We start from the raw sequence: 27,234 nt of genomic DNA, 5'->3' as shown, positions 1-27,234 counted from the left end.
GTTTGGTTTCACAAGGACCACAAGACGATACAGCAATCACAGGGCAGACAGACCCGGCTCCAGATGTCCCACCATCCATGCTATCTGCCAGCCAAACACACCAGTGTTGTATCTGGCACGTCCACGGCGAGTTCCCACCAGGAGGAGGACGCGGCTGTCGGGACGGGGCAGCCCACTTGGATTTAATCTGACCTCTGCTACAGAGGGGGTTTCTTGACTGGTGGTTCTTGGCATAATTTCAATACATAAACAGTCCGGAGTCAACGGGACTGAACATTTTTCTGGCAAAAGGTTTGTTTATGCCCCAAGAGAGGAATATAGGAAACTTTCATCTCAAGTTCCCTATGGAGAATTAAAATCAGCAGATAGATCCTTTCCTTTCTGTCCCACCCTCTAAATGGGACTTTTCTCTCTGGCAGATATTGAAGCAGAACGTGAATCAATCTGGGCAATGCAAATAATGAAAATCTACATCAGACCCTTGTCACACTGAACCTCAGTTTGAATTCCTGGTTCTGCCCATAACTAGTTTTCTGTCCCAGCATGATCATTCGTTGGGTAGGATGCTGTCCCCAGCAGCACACCCTGCTCCTCAGTGCCAGCTCTATGAAGAGGGAAGGCAGCTTGACTCTTAAAATAGCCAATAACAGTATCTAATCACGGACCATACTATCAGTAGGACTTCCCACTTCCAACTATCTCTAGCAGCAAACCTGGACCACGTGCTTCTTACAACCTGCTGACATTACAGTGAAATTTGCTAAAACTCCACCAGAAATCCGTGAGGAACCAAATCAGATTATTGTGCTCTGCCTAAAGCACCTAACTGAAACTTAAAAACGACTTACGTATTTTTGGTCCCAGAATGTGCATCTTGACAGCTTGTAATGGGGTGATACAACACTCCCTGCTAGGCAAAGATTTACAGAATGTGCTAATTAGGACCATTTGTCATGAGTGCCCAGGCGTTTCCCTGTGTTCACTGTCAAAACCCAGCTTATTCCTGTTGCTAACGCAGGTAAGAGCTCAGATGGAGTAAGATGTGGTTAATGAGATTAACAAAACATGAAGAGCAAGTGACACACCCAGCAGCAAAAGCAATATATTGGGCTGCAAAATAAAAGCTTATCAGCCCGCAGATTCTTTGTAAATATTAACAACTCGATGAGGACAGGACTTCAAACAACTTTCAACTGACTAAAGGGACGGCAGGTGTGGCTGCCTCTGCTGAATTGTGCTGATAGCACTTTATAAAATAGGAATTTATCACTGGGGGAAGTTCGTTGTGTAGTGGCTTTGCTCTACTCCTGGTGTCTCTTGACCTGAGAAATACTTTCTCTTGTGTTGCTATGGGACAATTGGAATAAGTTACTTCTGAGTCCTTCTGAATGTCATTATTATACATTCAGTTAATTTTTGAAATAAATTACAGTCGTACCACAGATAGAATTTAGAATGGCCTTGCTTTTGGAAAATATCAACCAACCTCTCAAGTTAATCTGAAAGTTATTTCATGGACATCTAAATATCAGCAAACACTTCTGAGAACTGCAGGTGAGATACAAGGAAATGTAGAGCTTCACAGCTAAGAAATGATACACTGTTACCCTGCACTGTGAAGATGCTTCAAAACATTGCCATTAGGATTTCTCGGATATTTAGAGCTACCAAAATAAAAACACTGAAACAGCACACAATTAGAGTAGATACTTGAGAGCTCCGCAGTCAGGTGTTTCAGAGGGCTGGTCAGATTACTCAGGTGATGTCTGTAATGGTTCTATTTCTTGAGAATAACCACTGAATTCTAAATTGCTATTCTGCAACAGTACAAGACCATCCTGTGCTGCTGCCCACACCTCAGCCAGGTCCTACGGTGACTTTCTAAAGTGACCAGACTTAGGGAAGCACCACCAAGGTCTCTAAGGTGCTCCTATTCCCTACATTCACAGATGAGAACCAGCAACACAGACCAACCCACTGCAGCTGGACTGCTTCAGCAACAGGTGCTTTTTCTGTAGGCTTTGAGTTTGTTTTAAAATAAATGGAAGGGCAGAGCTTGGTAACCTCAGGCTCTCATGGAGGCTGCTCTGCCTTTCGAGGTGCAATGAGAAACAGGTGTGAGGAGGAAGCAGCAAGGCAATGGAGGGGAAAAACTTGAGTGGGGTTAAAAGTGCAAGAAAGTAAAGGGGGAAAGGAAGAGAGCAGAGGATTCACAGGGAGAGATCATGGATTTAGCGACTTTTGAGTCTGCCAGAGCAGCAGGATCTTGGCAGCAGGATCTTGAAATGTGCACTCTGACAAATCCTCTTTTGTGACAAATGCCAGACGTTTCACATCATTTCCCAACCTTTCAGTTTATGGTCTACTGGCACACTCAAGATAGTTCTTTTTCTATTGAAGGAAGACCAGGATGTGGAAAGGCCACGAACAAGGGGCTCCCCCTGGCACAGGACAGGCAGAGCCCGACCTTCCCCCCAGCCAGCGGGGAGGTTTGCCGGGGGCAGGGCTGCAGAGTCTGCCACTTGAACATCAGATAACAGCCGCCTGCTCAGAGAGGTATTTGAAGGAGCATTCTAAGAGCCTTCCAAACCCCTGTGTTAAAAGGAACGTGATAAGCAGTGCAGATGGCTTTTTCAACCCCAGCTTGTTGTACACTAATGCTGTGGCTTCCCACCCTGTGCTGCTGCAACAGCTTTAATTTCACAGCTCAAGAAGAACCTGTACCAAACATGAAGTGTGGTTGGGACTGCACAACCCTTTCCCACACTTGGACCACAGACTTGGACTCCCAGGCTTGACCTCCAGCTCCAGCCCTTGAGCCTAATTTCTCTGCTTCCCAAGCACTGTCTGACTCTTGGGAAGAGGAGCAACAGTGCCTACTGATCTCATGGGGTTTGGTGACCCTACAAGGGTGGCTTTTGCAAGATGGACCAAGAGCACCAAGGAAAATGCAACATTTCTCATATCAGCCATCTGGTCACCATGTCCTCTCTATCTGAGGACATGATGACCAGACAAATGGGAACATGAGCTGCTCCCAGAGTCACCTTGGCAAATGAGGCACTGTTAAAAATTCCACTTCACAGACAAGGAATGGGGTTCTGAGGAAGCAGCTCTCCACAACTAGAGCAAATCTGCAAACTGAAGCTGGCCTAAATCTTTGTGCCTTCTTTTACAGCTCTTGATGTGAAATGTGAATATTTTGAAGACAAATCCCTTTGGTCATTGAACCTACCACCTACAATTGGCGATGGCTCACATCCCACAGACCTGTTACATGTTCAAAGAGCTGCTCAGCCATACCCACAGCACAGGTTAGCAGTGCCTCCCCAACAGACCAGACAGAAGCAGAATGGCTCTGCTTTACCTGGAGATTTACTGCCAAGCAAAAGATGGCTATTCACAGTGGATCCCAACCCCTTCCTTGCAACAACAGGCTGTTATTTCTAACATGCTCACTTTCTTCCTGTTCACACAAAAGTCAGCTTAGCCATATTAGTTGTGGGGTTTTAGCATGTCTGAGTACAGCAGCAAAGTTTAAAGCTTGTTATCACAGCCCAGCATGCTGATACAGAGATACATGGAACCACAAGAAAAATAAAGTATCCAAAGAATGATAAAGACATGACAAACCAGCAAAAGCAAAAGAGCTGAGGTTGAAAAGCTGCCATTCCATTTCCTCAAAACACAAAATACACCTCACATGATATATCCGAATAGCCATGGGAAGGAAAAGCAAAGGATTTATTTTTGCTTTTCTAAAGTGAGGATGTTGTTAGGAATCAAACCAGAGTCCAAACTCTTGCAAATGATGGCGCAACTGATGGTGCAAGACTGGAGAAACTCCCTGTAGACATGGCAACATTTTTCAGATATTCAATAAAAGAAAGGTGAAAACATTATAATGCATAAGCCATGAAATGCGATTTTTACAACAGAAAAAGAGAATGTGCTTTAATGCTGAACCTGCACTTGAGGGAAGGGGACAGCATCTTTTACCCAGGGTTGTGGGTGCCATGATGCTACTCCAAGCCCAGCAGCTGGGACAACTTGTCCCGTGTGGGAGACAATGTGGGGGATGATGAATTTCCTGGCACCATGCTTGCCTTGTCTCTCATCTGTTTTGGATGCACAGCACACACACAAAACCTCTCTAGGTGTCTGGCTTGTCACTATAGCACTGCTCTCTGAGTTAAAGGAAAAACCAAAAAAAAAGAAAAGAAAGTAATGTGGAGGGGCAATTAAAGGGGGCAAAACACAACAACCCCTTTGCTGTCCCTCAGAAAACTGTATGAACATCACGCATACAAAACATAAAAATTACTGTTCCTTACTGAACTGCCATAACTATGTGTGAATATTAACAGTTACATTGCTATATACAAGTAGTAAATCCCATGAGATCCTACTATTAAATTACTGGAAACATCTTTTCTTCCCTCCATCTAATCCTTTTTGCTCATTTCAGCCACAATGCTTCCAACTAATTAATCTGCTACATAATAAGCATTCTATACAAATTCCTTGAGAGCCCTTACAGAACTGCTTTAAAATAGGAAATTGCAAAAAACCATTAAAACTACATCATTGCAGAGACTACACACTCTTTGGTCTGCCATGAACTGGATGAATACAAGAAGCACCAGTGGAAAAAACCCTCTTGCTACTAAATGTCTATCCAAAAAAAATGAGCTTTAAGTACTTTTTTTTTAATTACACCCAGTTTACATGGTGAATTTCCACTTTTTATTGAAAAATAAAACACCAGGAGAAAACGTTTCAGAAATGCTTCCTCAGTGCTCCAGAAGCTCAGCAGCTCCCTGCCTGGCTCTCCTCTTCCTGCTGCCTTCTCTCAGCTCCCATTCCTCATGGCACACCAGGGGTGTATAACCCCAAAACCAAACTAAAAGCACTCATCAAGGAAAGTAGAATTTATACACTGTTCAAGAAAAATCACTGCAATCTTCAACCAGCTTTCTTTGAAGAGGGTATAAAATTGAGTTAAGCATAGACCTCTTTGGGAAAGTATTTGATGCTTGCAAGTAGGGGATTCATCATCATTGTATGAAATAGGTATTAAACATGACTTGCCCTAAACTTGCTTATTTACTACCTGGGTTCATCAGATGTTCCCAAACAAATAGAAACAAATAATCAACCCGTTCAACCAAGAGGCTCTAAGCTAGTATATCTTTGCTTATCTTGTCTCAAATTATCTGCTTATTACAAAAAAGGGAGCTGAGGAAAACACACAGCTGGGTTTGACTGAGACAGAGTTAATGGTTCAGAGAGTGCTTTGCAAGGTATTTAAAGAAAAAGTGTTTGGAGTCGCAGCTGAAAGGCAAAACACACAATGAGTCACTTGGCAAACAAGGCTGAGGAGCACAAGGGGCACAACTGCAGCGCCAGTGCCAGGCACTGATTTACAGCCAGGCAGACACAGCCCATGGGGAGCTGAGGTCCTGCTGAGAAAAGACTCCGAGGGCATCAGTGCATGGACATTTAAAAAGTGCACTTGCATGGAAAAGGAAAGAAAAAATTGAACTACAGTGCTGCTTATGACAAGCACCAGACAGATGCCCTGAGAGTGAATCCTCTGGTGACCCACCACCTCTCTTGTATCACCCACTGATGCAGGTGTAAGGAAAACCCTGGGGGCTGAAAGGAGCATCCAGACTGCACTCCCATCTTTGCTTGCTGCATGAGACCAACATGGATGTCCCCCTTGTAACTCATGCCCAATCCCAATGGCCCTGGAAAGGATCTTCCAAGTGAACAGTTCACAACAGGTCTCCTTTCCCAACAGGGCAATCTCAGGGTGCAGGGTGGTTTGTGCTGTAGACACAACACCCAGACCATGCCCATTCCAGGGCTGTCCTTAGGCCAACTCTAGCCTGGCCCCACAGCCTGAGCTCCCACTAGGGGCTGGCACTCACGAGATGGGCCCCATTCCTGCCACAAAGACACACCCTGAGACTTCTCCAGGAGGCCAGCCTGAGAGAGGAGAATAGCGACAACCGGGAGACTGGGTCTAAACTTGTCTTCCTGCTCCAACTTCAGTCCTGGACATGGCTACACGTGTAGTTTTGGTCACATGAACCTGGTGAGATTTCCAAAAACAGGCTGGAAGAGCTGCCTCCAGCAAATCTCAAGTGTGTCCTGTTCCTAAAGGTACCTTAATCTTGGGGTTAAGCAGTAGAGTGAGCAGATGCTTTGTTATCAGACAATTATTAACTTCTCTCCAACAGATATTTTATACCACTGCCCACATTATCATTTCTACATTCTTTTCTACCAAGAGATTTTCCAGTTTGTCTAGAAAAATAGTCAACTTAAGAAGAAAATAATGCCCAAAAATCTAACAGTGAGCACTTGCTCTTAATTAGGAGCAAATTGTTAATATTGGCTTTCCGCACCTAGACCAAGAACTTCATTTTTCTGCAGGAGAATTTTTCAATTCAGGAGTTTCTGAACCAATTACTCCATAGCCTCAGTTGCAGGGCTATCACTCACAGAAACCTTTTCCTTTTACAAACTGCCTTTATCACCCCACATAACGATAAACCCTGGTGCCTCACACATGTCAGCTATCAGGAATTCATTATTTTGTCTGTGTTATGTTATACCAGTCGGGAGTTATCTTTGCAGCCCACAGGCCAGAACCAAAATCGAATGCGTCAGCTATTTAAAGAAAATAAAAGCCCTCCTACAGCAATTTAATTAACTTTCAGGGAGCATGGCTGGGTTTCAGTCCTGGAAATGGTACTCGGTAAAATACAGTCCAAGATTATCAGTCAGAAAATAAACTTCTTTTTTTTTTTTTAAGTCTACTTTCCTTATATAGTGCCTGTAACTAATCTGATTTTAATAAATATTTTTCCAATGCTAGAGGGACAGCATTTAGGACTTGTCAGTTATAACATTTTTCATCAAGCTACAAAGGAAACTAACACACTATTGTACAGCATTTTTGAGAGTAGACACTTAAGATTGTAAATTAAATACAACTAAATCATTTACTTCCCAAGGAGGCAAGACTTCATATGTTGCAAATTTACGTGATGAATAATTAACATATTGCCAAGATGTTGGGTTTCTTTGAAACTTAAATAAAATCCATATCATACAAACAGAATATGAATTGCTTTCCCCAAGACTGAGTCATGTCAAAAGCTGTAACTTGAATCACATTCTCTTTTTTAAACCCTTGCATAGAGTTTAAAAGCCAAGATCTTGTAAAATGAGGCTTGCAGATTTTCCTGTTTCATTTGTAAATAGGAGAGTGGAGGAGTGCAATTAACTCACACAGAGTTTCAAAACTCCAATCAATGACTAATACTTGCTCAGGGTTCTTATTGCAGGAGCTGGACAAAAAGTGCTGGGAACTCATCAGAGAAGCAGTCAACTGGAAGCCATGAGTCGTGAAAAACAAACACGAGCAAGCGCTACATCCTTCCTCTTGAGCAAAGTGTGCCCAGCATTGCACAGGAAAGCAGCGGGGCAGGAATTTGGAGCATCCCAACCTTGCTGGGAACAGCAGAGCTGCAGGACCCTCTGGAGGAACCACTCTGTCCCTGACAGCCCTGACACTGTCCCATGTAAGAGGGAGAGCAATGGCTCACTGAGCATCCCTGTGACAAGCTCTTCATCACACACAGCAGGGGATTGCCTTGGCTGGGATCACCAGCTGGGTAAACAGGAAAAGGAAACAGGCACATGGTGAGCTACACCAACTGTGGTCCATTCAACCTTTGTTCCTCATTACTCCTGAGTCCCAAAGCCGGTCTAGACTGACTGTGAGAATCCAGAGTTCCCCAAACCAGGCACATGTGCATGAACATGCTGTGGGCATAATTTTGAAGCATGTACTTCAGGTTTTACCAAGGTGTCTCAAAAAACAAGAGTCTTCTCAAAGTGGGACTTGGGTGGCTTATCTTACATAAAGCCTTTCTCCAAATAAGGAACAAACTAAATGATCTTCAAGGTCCTTTCCAACCCGCACCATTCCATGATTCTATAAAACCCTTGTCCTGTGACAGTCCAGCTCAGGACCTTAGGGTCCTACTGCAAATTACCTGCAAGGATCAAACCCCAAAGACCCTGGTATTCCCATGCTATCAGTGGTACCAGACTGCAAAGCCCCTTTCTGAGTTAGAAATCAGAAGTTTTTACTGTCTCCAAGCGCCCACATGTCAGAACTGCTCACAGAAAATAAACAGATTTCCAAGGAATGCGCTCACCCACTCAGCACAGGCCAGGGAAGGGTGTTTCTCAGGAGATTGCTGCTCCCTGCCATCAACAAGTTATCTGAGAATCTGAGCGGTGGATTGGGAAAGGGTTTCCTTCAGAATCACAGGAGTCTGGTACTGAGCTGCCAGTCAGTGGTAATGCCACACGGTGACCCCACCATGGGACATGACCCCATGGAAAAGCTCCCTACGGGATGTATGAAAAATCAGCCAGGAACAGATCCCCAGCATTGCCTGGACTGGTCCAATCCTTGCTTCCAGAAAGCTAATCTCTAGGACTTCAGGCAATTCCTGTATTTACCCACCTTCATTCAGCACTAATCCAATATAAAAAAAAAATTAACCCGTGCTTTCTCACGTAAGCAAAAATGGTGCAAGAGCCACATTCCAGGAGGTGATTCAAAGCAGAATGGCCACATGACAGCTAACAGAGAACATGTCAAACCCAAGGAACTGCAAAGGGAGGCAAATCACACTGCACAGGAGCAGCGCTGCAAGGACACAGTGTTTGCACTACAACAAGTTGGGCAGTGGAGGCCAGTCCTTTGATATCACAGTTAAGATACACCAGTAATTAAGCTAGTGCTTTATCAGCACTGGCCCAAAGGACCACTTGTGATATGTGTATGAAATTCCTTCACTTCTGGCGTGCTCACTGGGCCTGGGACAGCTGGCCATGCTCATTTGCTACGGGGGCATAACATATGCTCAGTTTAACAGAGGAAACAATTGCTGCAGCTATTTTCATGTAATACTTAGGGGAAGAGCTCCACTCTTGTAGCAGAGTATTCTTCCCTCCAATTTTCCTTAAATACTTCTGAAGGTAACCACAGGCAATCCACTCCTTGCAACGTGTCCAGGAAAACACAGAAAACCACCACAGATGCAGTTCTTGGGCAAGTGAAGCCACACTTACAAACCTATTTATGGCAAATGATAAGGAGTTGGTGTTAAGTTTAACCCACATAAGGGAAGTTTTCACCACAAAGGTAGTTTTTAACATTAACCACTTGATTATCAAAAGCATGTACCACCAGCTGCTACAGATTAACAAGTTACTTCTTGTTGAGTCAGCAGCAGTTTTCTGGTTATCTGTGTTTAAACTGAGCTAAGGTGAGGGTGTCTTCGGGTGTCCCTGTGAGATCAGGCAACGTGAGTGGTCTTCCTGGAGAAAAATACAGCATGCTAGAGGTACAAGCAATATAGCGTGGGTCACAAAGCAGATCTACAGCGTGAACAGGAACAGAAAAGGTCTGCACACCCAGCCAATCTTAGTCACAAGAGCATCTTTTCCTCCCTGCAGGTGTGACAGCACATCAACAAAAAGGAGGAGGTTTGATGGACTTGATAGAGCATGTCGTTCAGCAGAGAAGGGATTGGCCTTTGGAGAGAAGGGGGTCTTGGGCAGCAGCACTGGCACTTAATTGACAACTGCACTCTGAAGGGAAAGCAGAGTATGTCACTTTGGCAGTCAGGCATGACTTGCTCCCTGCATTGGAGCAGACAGCTCTTTACCGAGGGTTTTCACGGTTCTCCAAAGCTGTTGTAGTTAGAGCATAAAACACACCCCTCTTCCCATATGGAAACTCCACAAGTAGTAAATTATTAACGTGATCAAAGACAACCTTCTGAATATTTACTTAGTGAAGTGTTTCTAATGGAAGGTCTTTCCCCCTGGTTCCAACAGGTGCCAGTGTGACCCCACCTCCTCCCCACAGTCCCTTATCACAATCAGTGCAGGGTAAGGAGCATCTCCAAGGGGAAGCCCAGTGTGATGATTCAGCTCCAGACAGCTCAAGCCCAGAAACTTGGTCACACATGAGCCACAACACAACTGTTAGGTCAAGTGTGGGCAGGGAGAGGCCCTGGGGCAGCTGCAGGAGAACACGGCTCATTGATCCCAGTGCAGGCAGCTGACGGGCCCCACGTCCCTGCACGTGCTGCCACCACTGCATGGGCAGTGCTGTGGGCAAGGTCACCCAGATGGACCCAAACCACAGTTCTGCAAAAGCTCAGGCAAAAGTTTGCTCTCCAAAAGTTTTGCAAAGCACAGGCTTTCTAGCAGGGAAGTAGGGGAGCTTCCCCCTTCTTCCACTTCAGCACCCACATTTGGGAGTGGAGCAAAGTGCGATGGCCTGAAACACTGTTTTGACTCAGAGCTTGCTCACAAAAGGCATTACTCACCCTGCAGACTCAGATTTTATCCAGCCCAGCAGCACATTTCACTTTTTTCAGGCACTGCTCACAGCTGGACTTTACCCCCATTTGTGATTGTTTGCAATACAATGCCAACACAGAAAAACACATCCATCAAGCACACTAGTATTAGAAAGGAAAATGTTATTACCTGGAATAGTCCCCTTTAGCTTCCTACAATTGAAAAACAGTGACAGAATTAAAACACGATCTCTTCAAAAGCCCTCGATTTTCCCAGCATTGTTCACTTCCCCACTCCCACAGCTCTGCAGCCAGATCCTGACCCCCATCAGACTCCCTGCAAAACACGGAGCCTGCCTGCATGTGTTCAAGAGCTGAACTTGGCCCTTTATGCTTCCAGCTGTAGATAATCCACCTACAGCATAAATAAAACTGCTTCCAAAACGGGGATGAATTTCACATTGCAAATCAAATATTGCTTTTACTGCACAAAAAGTGAAATACAATTCTGACCACATCCAGCCAAAGGTCAGCTATACAGGCAGGTCAACACTTGGGAGGAATTGTGCTCACTGGAGATGAAAACAACCGTTCAGGCAGAGCAAGCCACTGCAGCTTTGCTGTGGCACTTTGTCAATGAGAATGCAATAAGGGAAAATACCCCCAACATCTTAAAGGCAGAATTTTATTTCATATAAAGCAGTAAATAACCAAAGTTTAAGTCTGAGTACAATGAAACTTGATTAATGAGAGAGAAAACTGACACTGTATACTTCAACATAACAGATGTATCAAAACCATATGCTCTGAAAGGGAGATTCACAGGCATAATATAGTAGATTTAGCTACAGTAATTACTCTTTTCTTCCCAGATCTCTGGAATGTATTTAAATTAGAATAAGTGATAAATTGAATGGAAACCTGCCCAAGCAAATTAATTCCCTTGCTGAGTTTTTCCTCCTTCAATTTAAGATTCTTCAAATAAATATTTCTCTCACTTGCGTACGAGAAAAAAATACTTCTCATGTATTCCAGCTTTCCCCCACAGCCGCAGAGACCATAAACAATCCTGCGGGGACTTGTCTTTGCTGAGGGGAGGAAAAAACAAGGAAGGCAGAATGTGCTGATCCAAAGGGAGCTCGAGAGAGCGGTCCAGGGGCAGAGACACTCACCTGCAGCACCAGGGCGGCCAACTTGAAGACAGTCTCGCTCTCCACTTCGATCTGCCCCTGTGCAAAGAGAGCAGAGCGTGAGCCGGGAGCGCCCGCACCGCCCCGGGGAGGGAGCAGGAGGAGGGGGCACCGCGGAGGCGGTGCCGGCTCCCGGTGCCAGACCGGCTCCTGCACAGCCGTCCCCTCGCTGCCACCACGCACACCGCGACAAAGCCTGTCCTCCCCACCCCAGCCCTGCCCTCCGCGTGCTTTCATTACACATCTTGCTTTTACTGCATTTCTCTGGATGCTGCTCCGTGTTGCAGTATCCGACTTCTCCAGGGACCCGGGTCCCGCATGCTGCTAAGCGTTGCCATGCAGTAACAAGGGTATTTAGTCGCTCGAAGCACACACCCTCCTCAGGGCAAGGTCCACAGTTCATGGAATAGCGGAATGGTTTGGTTTGGGAAGGATCTTAAAAGGTCATCTCATTGCAACCTCCCTGACATGGGTAGGGACACCGTCCACTAGACCAGGTTGCTCAAAGCCCCACCCAAACTGGTCTTGAACTCTTCCAGGGATGGGGCACAGCAGATAAATGGTTGGATGGCATCCAAAAGCACACACTGACTTGACAAATACTAGTATTTGACAAGATCTAGACTCTTGACTTGGTCTAGAAGAAAAGGCATTTCCCAGCTCAATGCTCTCCAAATCATGGCAGCCGGGCTTGGGTGTAGCACAGCTACCCTGTGTGCTAGCCTTGTCCTAGCCACAAGAAACTCCATCCATTTCTTGGGAAACAGTTTGATTGCTTATAGTTTTATGACAATTCATTCTTTGTTGTGATGGGGCTACACAGCCCTCTGATGCTAAGCATGTTTTACTGATTAATCACAAGGACAGCATAACTAAGATCCAGGCTGAGTGGGGCAAAGGAACCTGACAGCTTTCAATTCTTCCAAGTCCACTGGAGTTGTAGAGCAATGTTGAGAAAAACCACATGGACCCTCTTGCTGGAAATCTCCTGGGCCCTGACACCACTCCAAAACTAGTCCTGCCCTGACAGCACCATGCACTCAACCCAGTAATGCCAGAGGTGCCAAAACATCAAAACTACACAAAGATCCTTTTTTTTCCCTGCTTGCAAGCTTAAGCATAAGCTTTCAGAGTTAGTTTCTTATCAGCAAGAGCCCTGGTGTTGGTTCTATACTTGGACCAGCAGTAACTCTGGAAGAGTAAAGGAGATGCACTGACAGTTGGACTTGGCTTGGCAAAGGCACCCTTTACACCTCCTGCATTCTGCAAATGGTGTGTAGAGAACAAAACTGAACCCACGAAGACAGATTTTTCTTATTGACCTTCTGCAAGTGAAGATAGTGGACATGATGCTTGTGTCCTGCCACTGAGATCCCAACATATCCTTTGTCCTGAGGATCTGTTGGCTGAATGAGGAGATAAAGCAGACTGAAAGCTGAAATAATGCCAAAACCAGTGGAGCAGGAGGATCTATAGAATTACATACAGATACATGAAATGACATCTCAAAATATATTAGGGCACATCTGGAGCTGTGCTAATTTACCACAGCTGCAGGTCTGACCCACAGAGACGAAATTCAAAAGTGAGCAAACAAATAATTCAGTTTTCATGGAAAGAAGTTTTTTTGCCAGCTTTGTCAATAAAACATTCCAGCAGCAGTGCTCCCCCAGGCTTCTCCCACAGGCAGGCCAAGAGGAATTTCCCCTTTCCAACAGGTGTGGCAACAGCTATGCAGGAGTAGCCTCCAAAGCATTCCCAGGCATATTTTATTAGAAGAAGAGGAGGGGCCCATCACAAGTTAAGAGAAAAAGGAATAGCTTGAAGTTCATCCTTCCTTCAGATCTCTTTCATGTTGATGCTTAAGAAGAGAGGCAAGATTGCTGCCCAGAAACTCTTCACATAGGTGCAATTTTAAGGCACTTCGTTACTTCCAGGTCTGTATCAGGTTAATCTTTGTCATGCATATCTGAGCTGACTATTTTAAAGCTCAAATTACATCTGCTCAAACAGCCTCTGAAGCCAACTATGGTGGTGGGAGAATTACAGGAGATCAAGTCATCGAAGCGCCGTGTGCTCCTGCACCAGCAGGCAGGGAACTGAGACATGAGAAAATGCCATCAGTGGGAGCCTCAGCTCAGCAGGAAAGATGGGATCTGGCTCAGCAAAGCTGTCTGTGGACCACAAAATCTGGGAAAACAGGGCCAGAAGGGGCCTTAAATGCTCATCAAGACCATTTCCCTGCCTGAAGGCAGCATCAGCTACATATGGCTCATCACCGTTTAGGACTATAAGAGACTCAGAGATTTAACTCTCCAAAGCCCTCTTCAATTTATTGCTGGCTTCCAAATAAACTCAGCAGCACTCAATGAGCTGCTGTAGCAGTCAGTCTCTGCTGACCCACAGCAGCAGCTGCTGCTGGCCTTACTGGGGTGCTTGAGAGTTAATCAAGCACCTCCTTTTTATCTTCAAAGCACCTCACAGCCATTAACTAATTAGCAATAGTAGTTATGAGGCTGCTCTTCACTTGTTCCTGTATACCAGGGTTAAGAAACTCTGGTCATTTTACTGGCTGCTATGGCATTGCCACAAGCGTTAACAGTGATCCCACAAACCACTTCATTTAGGGTTTTAGGAGACCAAAGAGAGGCTGAAAGGGGACTGACTTCTCCAGGTGATCAAGTTTCAGTCTTTGCTTTCAGAGTGAGGGATCTGCTGTGCTAATGAAGTTTTGAACACATTTGCTTACAAGCTGTAGAGGAGTGAAACTGGTAACCTGACCTCTCTCAAGGATGCTGCAAGTGTCTTGACCAAGCAAAGGGGACAAACAGGATGCCCCAGGTGCAGAGATGCCACCATCTCTCTCCAGCTGCTGCAAACCTCAGAACAGGTTGTACCAGCTCTAATTATTGTCCTGTATCACCATACAGTAACAGTGGCAGGAGACTGGGGCCACTCTGAGTGATGCTCAGCACAAAAAAAAATCAAACAAACCCAAAACAGAGCAATCAGGAGAATACCCACCCTTTGAAGGGGCTAAAAGTCACAGAAGACAAGATACAGGGAGGTGAAGGGACTGCCTTGAAGTCCCACAGTAGCTAAGTAAGCAGAGCAAGGATTTGAAGCAAAGGATCCAAAGCCCAGCTCAGCCTTTATCTGACAGACTAATGCTTTACAAGTGACAGTCTCTTGGACAATTCTCTCTGAGCCTGGAATTATTTTTCATCATAACATAACATTATTTCCCATCTGGCACCCCAATTGGCCATTGCTCTAGTGTAATCTAGCCATGCCCTGGGCTCTGACAGAGTTTGGACAGCCCTTGGCTTGACACAAATCCATACAGCAGTACGTGTCACTCTGAAGTGCAGGACCATGACTCTTTCCACTCACGCAGGCAATATTTTGATTTTATAATCATCCTGCAGCCTGGAGGCTGGCAGATGGGGGTTTCTGGTTTAGTATCGCTTTATCAGCAAGGTCAGATTTCAAAAATAGATGAGGAAAATGGCTGTAAGAAGATTCATTTGCAATCTCTGCAATCGCCAGGGTAATTCAAGCAGAGACTTGAGAGAACAAGTGGGGGGACCCTGAGAGCCAAGGCAGTGAGTGCTCCCATGGCTGCATGTCAAGACTGAAGATGGAAGGTTTTCCTACATTTATCCCAAGTGGGAACAAGGTCACTGCACGAGGTTAAGTAGATGCATGTCATTCAGATAATGGAATCTGAGTCTTCTACATTTGAGATGTAAATAAGTTAAAACAGACTAGCGGGTGCAGCTCCAGGGAAGGGATGAAACTGATATTTTTCAATTAGAGTTTGCACAGGGACCAATCATTTTAACCAGTGAGACAGATTCAGCTCCCTGTGTAGCTCCTCCAAACGGCCACTGGCATGTGTAAACACTGCATTTGGTCCAGCAGATTCAGGTGGTGGCTTTTGTCATGCTGACAACATCAGAGTAATAAAAGGCTGTAGCAGGTGTCCAAACTGGGTGGCAATTACTGTAGAGCAGGAGTAGGTCACTCTCTCAGCAGCTGGTAAAGACCAACTCACCCTTCAGTGCCCACAGGGCAGAATTTAGCCCTCAGTTCAGATAGACGCTCAAGTCTTTTGCTGCCCAGACACAGACTTAGAATGTGGTAAAAATGACAAGCTTGGTCATGAATAGAGCAGTGAACCCTCATTAGACACAGCAACAACACTAGAATTTACTGCCATAGAGATACAAGTCTGAAATCCTGATGAAAACTCAGATCAAGAGTGACGATAGTCAGATGAGCATTAACTGTGCTAAGCAAATCTTTAAGCTTTAAACTCAGATTAAAGCAGATTTTTAAAAAAATAAGCAACACACGGGAACTGTCATCTTTAACTCTTTAGAACCACAGCAAGAAGTGAAAGTGGATAAGGTTTATTCAAAACACAGAGGTTAAAGACTGACAACAAAAACATTTCAACTGAAGATCTGAGAACTGAGATAACACACCTGTTCCCTCAAACCAATCCTTTAAAAATTTATATTAACCAGACACCCCCAAATATGCACGTAGTATGACTGAATAGCCTCGAGACAGCCACAATATTGAACACAATTACCTGTGATTACTGGGAGGTGATTAAAAAAAAAAGCTGGAAGAAGGCTCCAATTAGTCAGAGGGAAAGAAAGGACCCAAATGTCTGCAACAAGGTGTTCAAACCGAGGGAGGTAATTAGCTGGGTGTGTACCCAGCACAAGTGAACAAAGTAATGCCAGTGCCAGTGCCAGTGCCCTTACCCAGCACCATGGCGACTTCTCACCAGGCATCCAATATCCCTGTGGTGAGTCCAGGCAAACAGAAGATGGGAGGGCAAGTCCCAGTAGCGCAGAAAGCTTAGCAGATTTTCAGTGTTTAAGGCTTTTTTGACAGGCTGGGGAGGTGAATGGGTGTTGGCCACAACCTGTTACGCAGCAGAAGCAGAGCAGTGCAGAACTAGGTCAGGCAGATTCAACAACTCGCCCGGTTGGAGTGGCTGTGCTGGGTAATTACTCCACCGAGACAAATACGGGCTGCACACAGATAAACTCCAACTTTAAACTGCCTGTCATAATTACCAGCATTCACACCTACGCCTCAGTGCTGGTGGTGTCACCTGCTGTTTACACTGCCCTGCAGTGCACTGGACACACCATCCCATTCCCTTCTCCAAGCTTTGCTGAGCATCTTAACTGGGACTCGTTTCTTAACAGCAGACGCACCAGGCTGAGAAAAAGCACAGCAAAGCAAGGATCTGCCTCTAACTCTTTAAGAAGTAAGGCAACGCACTAAACCAGCAGGAGATGTGGAATATGTGCTGCTACAGGAGCAAATTAAAGGCTGGTCCTTGTGACCTTCCTCAAAAAGGCACTTCAGATTTCCACTCATGCTGCATTTTGCCCATGGGCACTGCAGCCTGGGTGGCTCAGGAGGCTTCACAGCTGCTTCACAGCATTTAGATGGTCCATGATGTCTTTCACTTCATCCGTGGAACCCCACAGCCCTTCCTACCAAACACAAGTGAGCCCAGCCTGAAACTGAACACAACTCAGCTCATGTCCAGTGGCCGACACAGCTCTTTTGTGGCAGGATCTGCTGCTTTCCATCTCAGCATCTTAGCCCAACTTGAGCCCCCCAAAAAGCTGTTGGTGCCTCATGGTGAGGAACAGCTTCAGGTTTCCGTTACACACTTTATTTTGCTGTCTTTGCCAGCCACTCTTATCTACCTCCCTTTCCTTTTGTGCCTCAGCCAACACTTAGGTGAAACTCCACGGACAGCAGCAGCTACTCTGAGACTTGTCTGCACAGTTCAGTGCAACAGGAAGAGATTTACTGCCACTTTTCTTTTTTCATTAATATAAAAGTAGAAGCAGAGAATGGGAAAAGACATAAAGACTTCCCTGTTTGCCAAGCAGAGAATATAAAAAGTGTCATTAGACTTAACATACAACCACAGCCTTTCGATGTCCTACCCCAGCATCTTGGTGAGATACCAAACACACACCAGCAACAGAATTGACTGAGCTGTCACAGTATCTTTAGTCTGTGGCCAGGAGATCAAAGGTGCAGAACTTTCTATGGCAATTAACCCAGTGGTTAGACCCAGGAGGAGGTGACTACATAAGAGACATGAGGTATGAAACTCTGGCTGCAAATCAACTGAATCTTCATATGCAATGGGCTAGCCAGCTGGGACACAACATACACCTCCCCTAACAAGAGCCTCACAGGTCTCTGGGGCACCATCTCCTTTTACAGCAGAGAGCCTTGGACCAACCTCAACCCTTCTCAGGAATCCCTTGACTATATCCACAGCATGGCCAAGTCCCTCCCCAAGCCACCAGCACAGCCCCATGTGAGGTCTCTTGGGATAATGAGTGGGAAGCCTCACGGATATTTGCCAGTTGACATGTGTGTGGGGTCCTGCCTCCTCCTCCTGTCACATTTTGTACACAGGCACAACCATGCTCCATCTTTCTCATCTGCTGACATGCTGCTGGGGAGGTTGGCCAAGGAGGGGGCTGCCATGCCAGCATCCACAGGAGATAACAGCCCTGAAAGAGCAGAAGCCAACAGGTCCTGTTGAATGTTATCCTGGGCTTTACATGTGCTGTCTTGGGGAGCAGAACAGCAAATTCAGGCAAGAGAGAGAAAGTATTTAATAGCCTTGGCTACGATCAGACTACACCATGTTACAAGGCTGCATGGGAACGTTCCCCTCTCCCTTGAGAGGGGGGAGAATTAGGAAATATCTGTTATAAAACTTTCAAGAGCTCTCTGATATACGACCACTTTGCTCCCCACCAGCTGGAAACCAGCCAGACTTCATGCTCACACCAGGGGTCTGTTTCAACAGCTCTTCTTGGTAAGCACTGGTCTTCAGGCTGCCAAGTGCTCACAAGCATTGCTGTTCATGGAGCTATCACATTTAGACACTCCTCTGAAAACTTCCAAACTTCCATTTCCTTTAACTTTTCTTTTTATTTTGTGGGGTTTTTAAAGCAATTCTTACAAGTCCTGAAACAAATGAGAAATTAAATAAACCCTCCAACACCCAGATATACAGAGGAAAAGAGGAACATAGCCAGCTTGACCCAGATCTTCATTTACAGAACATATTTTAAGGACTGGCAAAGAGTCAACTGTATGGCTGCAGAGCTGTATGGAGGTTAGCTCTAATGCATAATAAACTTGACAATGTTTCTCTAGCCAAGTAGGGTGTTATTTTTCCAAACTTGGCAGTTTCAAAAGAAGAAAAGGCTCATTTATCTTTCCAAATTTATCATCAACTTGTGCGTGACCAGTTCTGACCCACCTCTTTAAAAGTATCCCAGCTATGGTCATGGGCTGTGCAATAACACACTGAACACGTTACAAAGCTCCCTGTGCAAACACATCCACTCAGATACCCATTTCACCTGGAACCAAGAGCCAGGCTTCCACTCTTTTGAATTCCAGCTGTGCATTAGATTTCAGATAGCTATAAATCTTAACCCAGCTTCTTAAAGTCAATGACAGGAGAGAAAGCTTTTCAATTGAAGTTGTCACCACTGAAGGTTTTCAGGCAACGGTTCTCAAAGCCTTGGAAAAGGGAGGCATGTAAGAAAACAGAGCCCAGATGTACACAAAGCACACTTCTAGCCTTTGCATTCTCCCAAAATACATGTGGACAAATGGGTTTTTAACTAAGTCACTGAGAGGCCCTTCCACAAACCTGGAGATCTCATTTTCACCAGCTCCCACCTCCTGCTTGGTGGCCTAAGCTGTTCCTGGCAATGGATATGACTTCTCCAAGCTCCAATTCAAGGAGTGCCAATGCTTGAGAGCAGGAGCAGGCAGCTGGCTGGACCACACAGGACAGAGAGCCTGGGGACTGCAGCACCAGATCAGGGGAAAAAAATGGTCAGCTCAACATGAAAAGAAGGCAGGGTGAGAGCTCTGGCAGCATTTGCTGTGTTGACTGGAAGCCAAGGTTTGTGCATGCGCCAGTGGTGGGGAGGCACCGGGTGCTCTGCAAGTGCCAACAGCAAGTGTTGTGTTCAGTTCACACACAAGGAGACTTCACAAAATTAAAAATGAGGTCTTAGCCCTCTTGTGCCTTCAGCAAAGGGGTCTCCCCTGGCTCCCCAGCTGCTCACAGGCAGAGGAGACCAAGCAGAGAACAGCACAGGTCAGAGGATGCACAAAGCTGGCACGTGCCAGCAAAGGTCCCAGAGGCACAAAGGAGCTTTGACTCTGGAAGAGCATGGAGGTGGGGGAGTGGGTGGGGAGTAGAAAAAATACATTTTTGGCAGCTGAGATTTTATTGTCTATCTTGTCCCTTCCTTGCCAAAATATCTACTTGCAAAATGCACTAGTTCCAGATTCCTCCAAGTCCTGGCAGGGTAAAGCAGTACCTGATTTGCAGAAAGGAGCAGAGAGATTTGCAGGAAGGAATGTGGGGTTGAAAGGTGAGGAAGAAGAGCATGGCTGTGCACTGTAGCTTTTACCCTTTTCAGAGCTGTCATGCAGATTTTGATTCAATTCCATATTATTCAGAATAATATTTAGTAATATATAATGGATAACATAGTTTATAAGCTATATTATTTATTCTAAATTTTTATTCATCTGGGACCAAAACCTCTCTGGAGTCATCTGGGGCAAGATGGTCAGCAGTTTCAGCCTAACTCCAGAGATGCCACACTTAATTAGGGAGATGCCATCCTCTTTGATTAGATACAGCCACTTACAGGATTCACACCAGGTCTCCCAAAGAATACTGTAAACACATTTCTGATGCAGCCTCTGAACCTTGTAAGCCATGGATAAATCCCCTCCACAGGGACGACTGTCATGGAGCTTCACCAGCATGCTGTGCTCCTCCAAGCCTTTGTCTCTCCTAGTGTGTCCTGTGTCCCAGCAGGAGCACTGACATGCCCATGTCATGTGCAGGGCAGCATCACCCTTCCCACCTCTGCTCAGAAAAACATCTTTGTCCTTTAAGGCACAGAAGCCATGGAAGCACAGGTACCCACACACTGCTGTGCTGTCAACACATGCTAGTGCTCAGGAATGTCAAAAGAGCACTCAAGCATCAGGCATTTGCACCACCCTGAATCTGGGCTTCCCCTGTGGGGGAAAGCTGCTGTGAAAACTTTGGAAACACCTTTGTGAAAGTAAAAAACATGACTGACTTTTAAGCAATCTTATCCACGCAGGTCTTAGCACACCCCAAGTATTGCAGCATTTATCCTGAACCACATTCCTGGCCCACACAGAGCAGATGCTTTGTGCAGAGATCCAGGTTAGGACATTGCCCTGGCAGGGCATCCTCCAGCACTGCCTGTGCACTGGGAAGCAATCTTGAGCACAGGGGCTGTGTGTGGGTTCCTGCTTTTTGACACACTGAAGTTTTCTCACTTAATGAAAGCAGCAAGGAAAGGAGGAGAAAAATAAGAGACAAAAATTCCAAGCTAAGACAGGTCTAACCTCCTGAAGCTGGATTAATAACTGAGAAATGCCAGGGAACATTCCTTGCTGTCATCAGTGAGCATCAGCCCCTTGCTCCATGGAGCTAGGGATCTGCTCGTATTCAGACACTGCTCATCCTGTGGCTCCTTCCCTGCAGGAACAGAGCAGGCAGCACCACAGGAGAGGACACACTGTGTGAGCATATCTGAGGGACCTTTGTGCATCCTCTGGTCCACATCCCATGGCTTAAGGATGAGGATTGCTCCCATGTGCACTTCAAGCACTACTTGAAACCTAGAGACTGACCATAAGTTTGCCAAGGAGGATAGACTATTTTTACAAGACCTAATTTGAAGGTTAAAAGCCACTGCACCAAACGCATCTTGAAAGCAGATGAACCGTATTCTGCTGAAAGAGCCTCAGGCTTGAGCTGGGCTGTGAAGCCACCCAGCACAGAGAGGGCTGCAGGCAGAGCCAGGGCTCCCAGCTTTCCCTATGTGCTGAATCACCTGGCACTGCTCACAGAGATCCTTCCCTCAGGAGGAAGCGATGCTCCTCATCCCTTCCCTGCCCACAGAAACTGGACACAACAGAAAACCCTCTGCTTCTGGCAGTTTTGCTTGCAGAAATGGGGAAGTCACACTTTGGATTGCTACAATTAGAGCACACACCTTGCAAGCCATGGAGGAGGAAATAAGAACCAACCTTCTCTCAAACCTCTCCCAGTTCCCAAAGCCATGAACTCCCCTGGATGATGCATGGTCTGCTCACTGCAACACTCGGTGCACCATCAGTGCTTCAGGTACTGTCAGCAGTGATATGAGGTTATACTGCCTGAATTATCATATTTACCCAGTCAAAAAGTGACTACTCATTGGTTTGATGACATACTTGTTTATGACCAGCGAGGGCAATTTTTTAAATGCTTCTCTTCTCCTTTGCTTTCTCTTATGCTTTATGCATACACATATATACAAATACTTTTATAAATATTGTTCAATATTAAATTCAATATTGATATTTAACAGCAATGGAATTTTTCATGTTCATCCCAAAACCAGACCCATTTTGCAATTCCAAAATAATTTGTGCTGTCTGGCTAGTTAAATTTCTACAGTTTTCCCTGAAAAGATGACTATGAGTTGCCAAGACCCTTCATTTTAAGTGGCAGGTATGTCCAATGAAAATGTGCTTCTTAATCTTAACCAGTGAGGCCCCAAGTTCTTGGAGCATCTTTAAAACTTTAGCATGTTTTAAAAAAGCAAAAATTTCCTCCACTCTTCCAGAAAGCAATTCCTGTACAAAGCACAGCCACAACTTTGCCATTAACCACTTTCACATCAGGTTTCTAATCTCACCATAAAATAATAAATACTGGATACTGAATAGGAATCCTCTAAAATATGAAGCATATTAAAGGTGAAAACTTTGGCTGGCTACACTGAGCTCCACCACCAGCCAGTGATAAACAATTGTTTTCCAAGGAAAGCTTTTAAGAACCAAGTGACCCTTCTAGGCTGATTAAATTATGAGTGGAAAAAAAAAAGGCACCAGAAGCTTGAGTTTGACATTAACTGGAAAACCACGGAATAAAGTTGACTGAATTGCAGCAGCACAGCAAAGGTGGCTGCCACACCACTTTTTTCAGTTCAAGATGTATCTGCAGGAAATCAGCTTTATTTTTAAAGATTTTGATTACCATATAATGAAGTAACTTTTAAAAATACATTTTTTACCAATTGGAACATTTAAAGAAAACAGTGGAAGCCTCTTAACCAGAGAGTAAAAAAAAAACAAAACAGAGGAAGTATTTTAATAACAAGTTGTGATTGCTACTTCATAGGATTTACTGTTACTTTACTATCTCACTGAATTAAGACAAGAAATCAGGGACCAAATCCACAACATAGAACCTTCCTCATGGGTTTTTTCTTCTTAAGACAAGTTTGACTCTATATTAAGTAGAGAGATGCTTGCCCTGAGCTATGCAGGCTGTAGGAGGATGTGCCACTGAGCAGAGCCTGCCTGCAAAGTTAGAACCCAGATATAAAACAACTTAAAAACTTTTGAGTATTAAGACTCATCCTAGGGCTGTGAGCATACAGTGGGGCTGTGAAAACAGGGCCAGAAAACCATCATCCTTATCCACTGGCCTGAAACGTCATCACTAGTTAAGTGAAGGAGGAGAATCAGCATGCTGAGATCTTAACACTTCAGTAAGATCTAAAAATCAAACATAGCTCCTACCAGGTGTAGGTGGTGGAGGAGCAATGAAAGGGAGATACACAACAAGGAGCTGTGAAAGACACTGAGCCTTACCTGGTGTACACATGACTTGGCATTCAGAAAGAACAGCTCTACTGTAGTTTTGTCCTTGAGAAAGGAAATGCTTTCAATGTAGAACCTGAAAATTAAAAAAAAAAAAAAAAACAACCAAAAAACTAGTTACTTTCTTGAATAGGTTTCATCTTCCTCGCAAGTAATTTTATTTCCTCAGTGTTTTGTTCTCTAGCAATAAAATAGCACAGAGGAACTATGAGCTACAGCAGTTAATTTCCGGACTGTTTGGAGAGAACAAGCAGAAAATCACAGGCTGACAGCACACAAGGAACAGCAACTCCTGGTTCAATAGATCCTGGAGATCTGATGACTTTTCAAATGAGATGAAAACTCTGGGAAATGCTATAAGGAGCAAAGCCCATCCTTCCTATGCAGACAAAGTCACAGCAGTGGAAAAATAACTCCAAACGAGGTGCTGCAAGTGGGGAAGCCAGCCCAGCACTTTGCTGGAGTAGAGGGGCTGGCAGCCTTGCAGAACCATCTTCCTTCCAGGAGGAGAGAACAGAGAAGTTAATGAGAGCCATTAACTTTGCTTCAAGAAAACAGGGAAAAGCAAAAAAAAAACCTCATGAGGAACACTTTTGGATCAGGCACATCCAGACTAATGACAATGGGAGGCCCCAAAACAGAGGCTTACATGGAAGGGCTGCAACTGGCTCACAGTGTTTGCTGCCTTGGGGCTCACTGCCCTCCTCCCAGCCATGGCTTCCTCTTTCCAAGGTCACAGGTCCATCAGAGGCACATACCCAAGTGATCCCATTACTGTTTGTTCTGCCCTAACCAAGGCTGCCAAATGGGTCTCCAGTTTGTTATAGAACTACACCAAACATCCTGTAGGCTGCTGGCAAAAATCACACACCTGTCCATGTGCTCTTCTGACTCACTTGGGGCATCCAACCAAGCAACACCAAAATGCATTGAATGGTGCAGAAAAAACACATCTATAATTTGAGGAGCATAGAACTGCCAAGTCAGTTTAAAGAGACAACTTTGTGTGAATGTGGTCCTGTCAATGCTTCTTTAGCTGGATATGAAAGCAGAATTCTGCTTCCATGTTCTTCATCTCCTTAGCTGGTTGAGTACCTGGGACACCCTCACACAACACTAGACAGGAGATACACCTCTTTTTACAGCCAAGTAAAGACTTGGATCACCACAACTACTGCCCCAGAAATGCAGACCACCCCAGGGCTTCTCAATGTCTTGTCCTTGACAGCAGGAGGGTTGGATGGCCAACAAAGGGCATACAGCCCACTGTGTGTATCAGAACCAGGCCAAAAACTCCTGCAGCCCCGTGGTGCTTTTAAGGCTCCTCACAGCCTCAAGCTCCAGCCACTGATCTCTTGACATGCATGATTTGCAAGACACTGAAAGAAGCCCACAGCAGCAGCATGGAGTATGTGGCAGGGACCTGCCACATGTTGGAAATGTTTGCAGTGTTTATGCTGTGACTGGAGACAAGCGATACAATTGTTTTAATATTTCACATTCCTACATCATGCTCCATCTACTTAATTTTAAAGCACTTTCCAGAATGCCTCAGCAGATAATTTACTCGTTCTATGGGCATGCAGCCTGTCCAAGGGGCAGACTTGAGCCCAGCAGCCTGCCCCAGACATTTGAAAGGCTGTTTCATGTTTCCATGACTCACCTTCCCTTGCAAACTCTCAGAGCCTCAGGTATTTCCACCATCTCATCACACCTGATAGATTTTTTTTCCAACAGCTTTGCTAAACTTTAAATACCCTTAAGTGTTTCTCTCCAGAAATGCAGAGCAGAGGGCAGGACCTTCACTCTTCATCCTTTCCCATCCTGCTGGCAGACCAGCCCTTTAAAATGTGGATCTTCCTCCACCTGCTAAAGCCTTCCTTCCTCCACTGCACCAAAGGGTGATTTTCCTCAACTAATGACCTCATTTGCACTTGCAGTTTCTTTCAAACCGAGTCAGACATGGCTGATTTACCCTCAGAAGCAGGACAGTATTCCAGCAAGTGAGGCAGCTCTCAGTCACTGCTGGTACAGAGCAGAAGACTGTAGGATCTATGAATTTAGGGAGAGGGCACTGCCCCCTGTCCCATCCATGTCCCTGTGCTCTAATTCCTCCATAGGACAAGCTGTACATTCTTATCACACCAGTACAGATGAGGAACACTGGACCACAGAGATAAGGATGTTCAGGGGACGACAGGCATGAGAACACCATAAAGTGTATGTCCTACTTTTATTTCCAAAGTGTCAACATCCTTGAGACTAGAATGGCACTTCTCTAAGTCCCAAATCTGCATGATAGAGCCCTATAGCTGTGCTTGCCATAGGACAGCTTATGCGACTGGACTGAATTTATGCCAGCTGACAATGATTAAGAATCTCAGGGATTATCACTTTTTCCTATTGAACAGCAAAAGCTCAGGAATGAGAAGTGATGAAGAAAAAGAGCATCATAACCAGGACTTTGGAGATTCCCCTATTTCCAGTTGTCCTAGTTCAGCAGGAGGGACCAGCTAACCCTGTGTGGGGGTGATCAAAGCTGTGTATTCTACCCCCTCTACTCATTCCCCAAGGTCAATGGGCCATTAGCAGCAGCTGCCCAGGGAGCCATTATCACTTCACACCCAGCCTGAGGGGGGCGGAGCTGCTAATGGGCCATCAACAGCTCAACACCCCCTGGCTCCCAGAGTTAATCACCCATTGTGTGAGTCCCCGCCCAGGGGGAGGGACTGAGAGCTCCCTGAGGGTACATAAGGGGTGGGTAAGAAGACCTCAGGAACCTCTCGTCAGATCCAGAGCAGCATCAGGACCTTGACAGGAGGAGATCCCCGCTCTTGCCCAGACCACAGCCCTTGCCTGCACCAACAGGTTTTTCTTTTCCTTTTGCTCTGGACTTGGGGGAACCACAGGGGTCTCAGCACAAGGGCAAACAAACCCCCTTGGGTTTGTGCCCCAGGACACTGGGTTATACTGCTGGGGTTTTGTGAGTTGAAAGCAATTTCCCTTGTGTGTCAGTGTTGCTATTGTAATATTATTATTAAATTTTAGGTCTGACTTATAATCTCTCTCTCGTGGTGAGTTCATTTCCCCTGCTGGTTCACCTTTAAACCAGCACACCAGTAAAGCTACAGGAAACTGTCCAGTGCAGTGTCAAAAGACACTGGGAACTGATGCTCCTGCACATATGCCACGGGTTAGAAGAGCAGCTCAGTGCTCATTACACTTGTGCCTCAAACAAAGCAATACTGCAGCAATATTTATTATTTATGCTACCCATGGCTGAGCCTATTTCACACATTCACATGGCATGGATAGCACAGGAGGGCTCACCCAGGCCAAAAGACACCCTGCCCCTGCAGCAGCATTCACTGGGGTCACATCATGCAGGGCTGGAGTCCATCCAGCCCAGGGAATAATGCCAAGTGCTGGGGTCTCTGCCCACCCCCTCCATGCCATTCACCCCACACCCAGCCATGCTCGGACAAACTCAGCTGTAACCATGTATTTTCAGCTGCTGTCATGAGAGTTTAATTAAGGAACAGCCTATGACAGAGTAAATGTGTTCACACAAGATAAGTGTCTGAACTAACTACCCAGGGCATTTGCCATGGAGTGAAGGCCCGGAGTTGCACCCTTAATCAAAATGTAACAGAGTAGAGAGATGCAGGTTTTGATGTGGCTTTTCTGCTGGAACACCTATTTTCTATTTTCTACAGATCAGACAGTTTCTGTAGCACTAATTATTTCTGTATCCTCCTCCTGCTCTGCATCTCCCTCACTGGCCCCCTCCTTGGTTCCTAATTGCTTGGTTTGGATCTCATGACCCCAGAGTATTCAGG

General features: G+C 45.4%; 1 protein-coding gene across 3 annotated transcripts in view; it reads right to left on the bottom strand.

Annotated features, from left to right (window-relative positions):
* Positions 1-27,234, bottom strand: part of FRMD4B (FERM domain containing 4B) — an 83,400-nt gene that overhangs the window by 30,514 nt on the left and 25,652 nt on the right. For 2 of the 3 annotated variants that reach the window (XM_071550267.1, XM_071550268.1), the window contains exons 5-7: positions 23,387-23,471; positions 11,579-11,635; positions 10,597-10,619 (exon numbers count right to left, since the gene is read on the bottom strand). In XM_071550267.1, coding sequence (XP_071406368.1) covers positions 10,597-10,619; positions 11,579-11,635; positions 23,387-23,471 — 165 coding nt within the window. The remainder of the gene's footprint in view (positions 1-10,596; positions 10,620-11,578; positions 11,636-23,386; positions 23,472-27,234) is intronic. The other variant, XM_071550269.1, reaches the window with a different exon arrangement.

The sequence above is a fragment of the Pithys albifrons genome, chromosome 3, assembly GCF_047495875.1.
Source record: "Pithys albifrons albifrons isolate INPA30051 chromosome 3, PitAlb_v1, whole genome shotgun sequence".
Taxonomy (NCBI): Eukaryota; Metazoa; Chordata; class Aves; order Passeriformes; family Thamnophilidae; genus Pithys; species Pithys albifrons.
This window is presented reverse-complemented; position numbering and strand designations above follow the sequence as displayed.